The sequence below is a fragment of the Apus apus genome, chromosome 7 (assembly GCF_020740795.1).
Source record: "Apus apus isolate bApuApu2 chromosome 7, bApuApu2.pri.cur, whole genome shotgun sequence".
Classification (NCBI taxonomy): domain Eukaryota; kingdom Metazoa; phylum Chordata; class Aves; order Apodiformes; family Apodidae; genus Apus; species Apus apus.
This window is the reverse complement of record NC_067288.1, coordinates 28192276-28200288: the sequence shown is the minus strand read 5'-3', so window position 1 is coordinate 28200288 and position 8013 is coordinate 28192276. Positions and strand designations below refer to the sequence as shown.

Sequence of the window (8013 nt, the reverse complement as noted above, 5' to 3'; positions counted from 1 at the left end):
AGCTCCAGGAAGGCTGTTCGCTTCCCCGGACGCTCTGGAATCTCCTCCCCCACACTCCTCCTAGCGCTGGGGCAGGTTTGCGCAGCCGTGTTTCGGCTGCCCTCGCTGCTCGGGGCTGGGACTCTTGGCACCAGCCAAAGCGCTTCTGCCCGGGAGGGAAGCGCTGGGAGCGGCCCCGGCCCCGTGGAGCCGCCGGAGGGACGCGGCAGGTGAGGGCAGCGGGGGAGGAGAGCGGGGAAACCCCCCGAGCCGGGGCTGGTGGGAGCGGCGGGGCCGGGAGGGTCTCATCCCTGCAAAGCTCCTTCCCGGCCTCCAGACAGGGAGCTGGAGCACTGGGCTTTGCTACGGGGTTGTTGTGCGGCCGTGGGAGGCGGGACGGGAAAATAGGAACTGAGTGTGGTTTGTTTTGTCGGTTGTTTTTTGGTTTGTCATGAGAGCAGAGAAAAGGCTTGAGTTTAATCGGGGAGTTGAATCAAGCAGTCCTCACTGAAACCTGGGAAAGCAGGAGAGGAGTCCAAGCTCAGGCTTCAGGCCAGCAAAAGCCACTCCTGCTGTCTTGTGTCTTGTGCCCACAGCTGCACCAGCACATCACCCCTCCACCTGTCCCTGGGGGTTCGGGGAGCTCAGGCCTGCCCTGACTGGCTGCAGGACACGTTCCTGCAGAGCCCCACCATCCAGCCATGCTGCGCTTCCTCTGGGAGGGCATCTCCTTCCAGATGCTCCTGGTCTTCCTCGTTGTCTTCCTGCTTGTCGCTGACTACATGAAGCACAGAAAGCCAAAGAACTTTCCTCCTAGGCCCCTGTGCCTCCCCCTCGTGGGGCACTTGTATTTGATGAACTTCAGAGATCCCCAGAGCTCAGTGCAGAAGGTACGAGGGTGGTGGGCACTGCATGGAAAGGGAGGGAGGGGATTGTGGCTACACAACCTTTGCAGTGCAGTGAGGGGGTGAACCCAAACCCCACAGTCCATCAGGCCTCAGAGAAGCTCCCCTGGGGGGGCAGGCAGGAGGTTTGGTCTTGGTTGGCAGCAACATGGGTTGAAGGTTGTCCAGGTACTAGGAGGGTTCAAATGTGGAGCAATCTTTGAGACAAAGGGCACGGTGTGACACCATGGGTGCAGTCACAGCTGTAGGAGCCCTGTAGGTCTAACCAGGCACAGGAAGGGCTTTTGGGAGTGGAGTGAAACAAAAGCTGGAAAAACACAGAAGTGGAAAAACAAAAGTGGAGAGTTCAGTTAAAACCAATTCCTGATCAGTGATTCAGGAAAATAGGAAAGAGAAAAGACCAAGGATGATTAAGGGACTGGAACATCTGTCATATGAGGAAAGGCTAAGAGTCCTGGAGCTGTTCAGTCTTGAGAAGACTAAGAGGGGACCTTATTAATGTCTATAAATATCTGAAGGGTGGGTGTCAAGAATAGGCCATTAACTTCTCAGTGGTGCCTTGTGATAGGACAAGGGGAAATGTCATCAAGTTACAACACAGAAGTTCTACCTCAACATGAGGGAAAACTTCTTTACTGTGAGGGGGGACAGAGCACTGGAACAGGCTGCCCAGAGAGGTTGTGGAGTCTCCTTCTCTGGAGATGTGTTCTGTCTAGATGTGTTCCTGTGTGATCTTCCCCAGATGTTCCTGCTGCAGCAGGGGGGGTTGGACTCGATGATCTTCAGAGGTCCCTGCCAACCCCTATGATTCTATGACTCAATGATAAGAGCAGAGATCAATGTTTATGCAAACACTCTGCCTACCCTTCTGCTCTCAGCTCCTCGTATTTTCCACCTGTGCCCTTTGCCAGGGCTGTCCCTATCTGTGCAGACACATTAATTGCAAATAAAACCCCTTTTATTTCTTTCTTCCCTCTCCCAGCTCACTGACAAATATGGGGACATTTTCAGCACGCAGATTGGCAGCATGACAACTGTGTGTGTAAGTGGGCTGAGGCTGATTAAGGAAGTTCTTGTAAACCAAGGGGAGAACTTCCTGGATCGCCCTGAAATTCCTCTTGATGCAGAGGTCTTCAGCAGAATAGGTGAGTTATCCCTCAGGACAGGTATCACAGCTGTAGGGTCAAACCATTGACCCTGTAGAGGTCCAAGATGGCTGGAGATAAGGCAGAGCCCTGGAGCTTTTCCCCTCAGTGGAGGCATCTGCCTTGGCTCACTGGTTGCATGTTTCTGCCAGGACTGATCTCCTCCAATGGGCACTTGTGGAAGCAGCAGAGGAGGTTCACCTTGAGCACCCTCCGAAACTTTGGCCTGGGGAAGAGGAGCCTGGAGGAGCGCATCCAGGAGGAGTGCCGGTTCCTTGTGGATGTGTTTAGGGATGAGCAGGGTGAGTGCCACAGCCCTCATGAGCTGAGATGAAGGCAGGAACTAGTCTCCAATGAATTCACAGAATCACAGAATTGCTAGAGGTGGGAGGGACCTCTAGAGATCATCTAGTCCAGCTCTCCCACTGAAGTAAGATTTAAATGACATCCAGTCTTCCGCAGACCTTGCTTTCCAAAGTAAACAAATTCTCCATGACCTGACTGAACTGGGACTGACTATGGGAATTTTTGCTCCATGCTGAGGCTGCCCAGCTAAAGCTTGGCCAGGCCCTGGGGTGACAAGGTGCCCTGGAGTGCAGTGACTCAGGAGGGTGCCCATCAGGGGCCACTCACTTCACTCATATTTGTTTGGTATTTTGCCTCTTGACAGCTGCTTTCTCTTCTCCTTTTTTTGTGAAGCTTGGAATTGATCTTTCTCTTTTCCTTCTCCAGGGAGTCCTTTTGATCCTCGCTTTAAAATCAATAATGCTGTTGCAAACATCATCTGCTCCCTTACCTTTGGCAATCGCTTTGACTACCACGATGAGCACTTCCAGAAACTGCTGTGGCTGATGGATGACACAGTTAGGCTCCACGGGTCTGTCATGAGCCAGGTACAGCCCTGCTGCCACCAACATGGACAGTGTGCAGTTTTGCAGTGCCATACTTTCTTCTCTGAAGTCAGCCTCGAAACTTGTGGTGTTTGTTCCTCAAGTTGTTATCACAGATGAAGTTTATTTTCCTTTTTTTCTATTTGCTTTTCTCCTTTTGTATCCAAAGCTGTACAGCGCTTTTCCATCTATAATTAAGTTCCTCCCTGGATCCCACCAAAACATTTTTAAAAACTGGAAGTGGATGAAAAATTTTGTCCAAGAGAGGGTCGACAAACACAAGGAGGACTGGAACCCCTCGGAGAGCCGGGACTTCATCGACACCTACCTGCAGGAGATAGCCAAGGTCAGCAACTAGAGCAGACCCTTCTGCAGCAGGCCTAGAAATCAGGAGGAACAAGAAATGAGCCCAAATTCTCCATCTGAGCTGCCTCTGTGGCCATTTATGAGCTTATGATAGACATGAGGATAAGTGCACCCATCAAGAGGATGGAGGTGCAGGGGCCAGTCCAAATCTTCTGCCAAAATCCTTGTGGTTACCTCAGCATGGGCAGGGCTGGGCCTGGTGTCCGGGCAGCTCTCTCTGCTCATGTGGCATTAACTGACCTTTTTGTGAAAGGACAATGGCAGTGGCAGCTTCCAGGAGAAGAACCTCGTGGCGTGCGTGCTTGACCTGCTGTTTGCTGGGACCGAGACCACTTCCACAACCCTCCGCTGGGCTCTGCTGTATATGGCCACGCATCCAGAAATTCAAGGTACAGTAAGCAAAAGGTCAGTGTTTTTCCTGGCTTTTAACCCTCAAGCTTTGTCAGGGTGTTGGTTTTCATCGAGACAGAAAAATTGGGAATCTCCTGGCACATAAAGGAGGTGCAAACAGTTGAAGGTGTCCCATGTCGGTCCTTGGGGGACCCTCCCAGCAATGATCCAGTGTTGTTCCAAGGGGTTTTTTCCTTGGCCCTTGGCTGATCCTTGCTCTTGCCCACCAGCCCGTGTGCACGCCGAGATCGACGCAGTCATCGGGCAGGCGCGGCAGCCGGCCCTGGAGGACAGGAACAACATGCCCTACACCAACGCTGTCATCCACGAGGTGCAGAGGAAAGGCAACATCATCCCGTTCAACGTGCCAAGACTGACAACGAAGGACACGGTCTTGGACGGCTTCGTCGTACCAAAGGTAACCCCACTCCTGGGTGCTGAGACTTTAGCAAGAGACTCCTAGTTCCACAGGCACTTTTCCTAGGGCCATGTCCCTCCTGTGCAGACAGGTGGGTCATTCCATCAGATAAAAGTGATACTGATGAGAAAAAAGTATGGGTATAGAGTAATTGCTCTTCCAACTGATAAGAAGTAAGATAAAGCCAGCTGTGGGGGGGAGGGGGTTGTTGGACAAATAATTGCAGGAGAATTTGGCTAAGGATGTTCTTTATGGAGAGGGGACTGGATGATGAAAGTGCCCCTCCTACTGCCAGAGACAGAGAAAATGCCATTTGCGTTTCTTACTCTCCTCTTAGGGTGTTATTATGGTCACAAACTTAACCTCCCTGATGTTTGACAAGAATGAGTGGGAAACCCCTGATGCCTTCAACCCTGGGCATTTCCTGAAGGATGGTCAGTTCTGGAAAAGGGAGGCTTTTATTCCTTTTTCTATAGGTAAGATTTGCTGGATTTTGATGATTCTGTGATAAGGCATTGGGGTGGGTGTTCATCTGCACAGTGGAGACACACAGGAAAACAGTGATGGAAAGGGCAGATTGTGGCTGTGCCCGGGGAGGTTCTGCTCCAGCAGTGCTCACGTGGCCACCCCAAAGCACTGCAACCACACTCTGAGCCCCTACTTTTTGCTTTTGGCAGCCCTGTTTATTACCAGCACCTGACACCTTCTCTTTGGTGTAGCTCAAACCAGCCACCTCTCCCTGCTTGGGCACATCCATGGGCTTATCCCAGCAGGGGAGGACACAAGGCCTGTGCACACGGTCACCCCGATTTACCCTGGCAGAGTCCTGCAGTTTGGGGGCAGCATGCACTGTAACAACAGGGCTGTTACTGGGGAGCTCAGTCTGGGCTGTGAAACTCATCCTGCAAAGGGAGTAGCAGGGCTGAGCTGTGGTCCTAAGGGAAGGCAGAGGCTTTTTTGTTAGCAAAAGCAGCTGGGCAGGCAGCCCAGGCTGAGGATGCTATGGGTGACTTGTCTCCACAGGGAAGCGAGCCTGCCTGGGCGAGCTGTTGGCCCGCTCCGAGCTCTTCCTCTTCTTCACGGCTCTGCTCCAGAAGTTCACCTTCCAGGCTCCCCCAGACACCACACTCAGCTTCCGGCCCAGGCTGGGCATCACCATGGCCCCAGAGCCCTACAAGATCTGTGCTGTGCCTCGGTAGGGAAGTCTTGGCCTCCATCCTTATGGGAAAACCCTTAAGCAGGGATGTAGAAACTGAGCCCTCGGCCTCTCCCCTCGGTGGTGGTGACACAACCAGCTGGCTCCAGGGAGAGGCTGGGCTATTTGTTTGTTTATTTTAAAGTAACTGCAAAATGATTTGTTTTATGAGCAGACCTTGCACTCTGGATCATGAGACAGGTGACCAGCCTGGGATCACCCAGGGCACTTTCAGTCTTGCAGTTCTGCTCTGTACATGAATGAGGTGCTTGAACCTTTCCTAATGCTATGCTGGGGGGGCCCTGCTCCACCAGGGCAGGAGAATGAGCAGCACTGGAGGGTGCAGTGTTCAGGCTGGGGCTGTGCTCTGTGGGAAAGCAGGACTGGCCTGTGCTTTAGAGCTGTGATACAGGGAGCAATTGCTAGCATTTTTTGCTTTTCTTGTCCTTGCAAAATAATCTGTTAAAAAGAGTTACTATAACATCTCTTTGCATTCATCAATAAATCCTTACTAAACATTTTTGTCATGAAGCATTTTGCAAAGTGAAGACCAACACAGGCAAGGTTGGCAGGGGGCTGTGAGACCTCCTGGGCAGAGGAAGCTGCACAGCACTGAACACATGCCCCTGCAGCATAGAAAGAAGCTGGTACTGGAGGAGCCAAGGCAATTCCTGCAGAGCTGATGAAAGTAAATTACTCTGACAGTGTAGGTAAGCTTGTGGGGAAGCCATCAAAGGCTGTGGCAGGGTTCTGGCATGCCACAGAACTGGGAATATTACACCCACAGGGAGTGCTCTCCACTTGGTCAGTTCTCTCTATAAAGTATCTGTATTTGTAGCTATAGAGTTGGGATTCCTGCCTCCTAGAATATGCTAAATGCTTCCCGTTTACCTGCCCAGCATGACTGGGTTGCTGCTGTGCCTAGGGGGCAGAGGGGTGAGCTCCAGCAACACATCATGCTCCACTTGCTGCACTCAGCCTAATGAATGGAAGGGTCGGCTGGAAAATACCAGCAACAAATTACTAGTGTTGTAACCCACCACAGGCAAAGTGAAACAGTTCCAGGATTGTCAGCTGATGGTGAACAGCTGTAAATGCATTGACTTAGTAACATTGTCACCATGGGATGCTGGCGAGGCCCTCCCAGGTGCAAGATGCTGCAGCACTGGTAACACACACCTCCAGCTCCTGCTCACCTGCTGAGGAAGCCAGGAGAAATCAGTCTTTTCCCACTAATTTTCAATTTTTCCTGGAGTACCTTATGTGTGTGCATGTTCCTAGAGGGAGCAAATTTTTCCCAGCATCTCATCTAAGAATTATGTCATCTGAAGGAATTAAGAGCAGCTTTTTTTTTTTCATGCAAACTTTTAATGCTCAGATGGGTTTTAAATCCTTTTCTTTCAACCTGCAATTTCTTCTTTGAGTGCAGAGGGGAGGAAACATGGAAGGCTGGGACGGCCCTGCAAATGGGCCCATAAAAGGACAGAAACATCTTGTGGCCTGGCAGCTCACCCTGGGACCAAGTACAGCTGTACAACATAAAGCAGAATTTGCAGCAGGTGACCACAGTTTCTGGTAAGAGTCCTTCAAGCACAGGGCTTGGTGGGGCAGCTCTGCCCCCTCTGATTTTCTGTGTCAGGTGCAGCCAGGTGGAAACAAAGAGGTTGGACTAAGATGCCATTTCTGGCCTTTGAGGGTCCCTTGGAAACAGCCCTCCCTGCACACACCACCCCTCACCTGCTCCCTCTGTGCTCAGGAAGGCAGCGGGGGCTGCCAGAGTGTGTCCTGTGACAGAGCACATACAGCCTGAAAACATCCTGCAGCTTGGCTCAGGCTTCCTGCACAGCTGAGAGCCTTCTCCCACAAACACACACCTGCAAGTTTTGGTTCTTTGGTGTCTGAAAATGTTTTTACTTCCAGCTTCAGAAAGGAAAAACAATCCTTCTGTATCTGGCCTTTCACTTCAGGCTCATTGGGACACTTCTGCCAGTGCCTCCTGTGCTGAGCTATCACACAGCTCCCCATCCTCACAGGGACAGCAGCCCAAGACAACAGATGTCAGGATAGACAGGCCAAGAATTATGGTTGAGAAAGGGAAAACCTGTGGTAGCAACAGCTCTGGCATGGGGGCCCTGAAGGAAACTTGTGACATCTTCTCTCTGCTGATCTTTGCTCTGGAGGGCTGCCTGCCAGTCTCAATCTGGGTTGAGGTTAGTGCTCGGGGAACAAAAAGGCTGCCATTAAGAATAAAAACTGGGCACACATAAAACCTGCAAAGCAGACTGGAGCAGGCAGGTTTTTTTCCAGATAATAACAAGCACGGTGATTCAGAAGCACGTACCTGTGCTCTGTGCCCTCTTGGGTGGAGCCAAGGAGAGTCGGCAGAGGTCTTGATTCAGTACCAGTAATTACTGAAGTCACTTGACAGCTAATTTGTTGTGGGTTTCAGTCTTTCCACTTCACAAGGTCACTTGTCCAGCTCTCCCAAGACTGCCAGCAGACTGAGTAGAGGTAACCAGCTTCAGGTGGGAGAACTGCAAGCAGGAATGAACTGAAAAGAGGAGGGGAAGGCAGCACAACATCCATACACTCACTGTATACGTGTTACATGTCCTGTAACATGACATTTTAGATGGTGTAATGATATCAACATGCAGACCCAGCTCATACTTAAATCCAAAAATATGGATGCTTCTATCAGCCAGGGACCATTAAATGCATTTCT

At 51.3% G+C, this 8013-nt stretch overlaps 1 protein-coding gene across 1 annotated transcript; it reads left to right on the top strand.

Annotated features, from left to right (window-relative positions):
- Positions 1–5806, top strand: LOC127387139 (cytochrome P450 2J2-like). The gene is made up of 10 exons (XM_051625125.1): positions 1–209; positions 576–869; positions 1867–2029; positions 2182–2331; positions 2762–2922; positions 3089–3265; positions 3539–3674; positions 3906–4093; positions 4431–4569; positions 5117–5806. Exons 2-10 carry the CDS (start codon positions 681–683, stop codon positions 5290–5292), a joined length of 1479 nt encoding a protein of 492 aa, XP_051481085.1. The 5' UTR covers positions 1–209; positions 576–680; the 3' UTR covers positions 5293–5806.
- The last annotated feature ends 2207 nt before the right edge of the window (positions 5807–8013 follow it).

What these genes read in the sequence shown, in the direction of transcription:
- LOC127387139 (XM_051625125.1), top strand. Translation starts at nt 681, where the DNA reads ATGCTGCGCTTCCTCTGGGAGGGCATCTCCTTCCAGATGCTCCTGGTC. An exon ending in ACGGGTCTGTCATGAGCCAG is followed by an intron (nt 2,923 to 3,088) that starts GTACAGCCCTGC and finishes TTGTATCCAAAG; the next exon opens with CTGTACAGCGCTTTTCCATC. An exon ending in ACCTGCAGGAGATAGCCAAG is followed by an intron (nt 3,266 to 3,538) that starts GTCAGCAACTAG and finishes TTTTTGTGAAAG; the next exon opens with GACAATGGCAGTGGCAGCTT.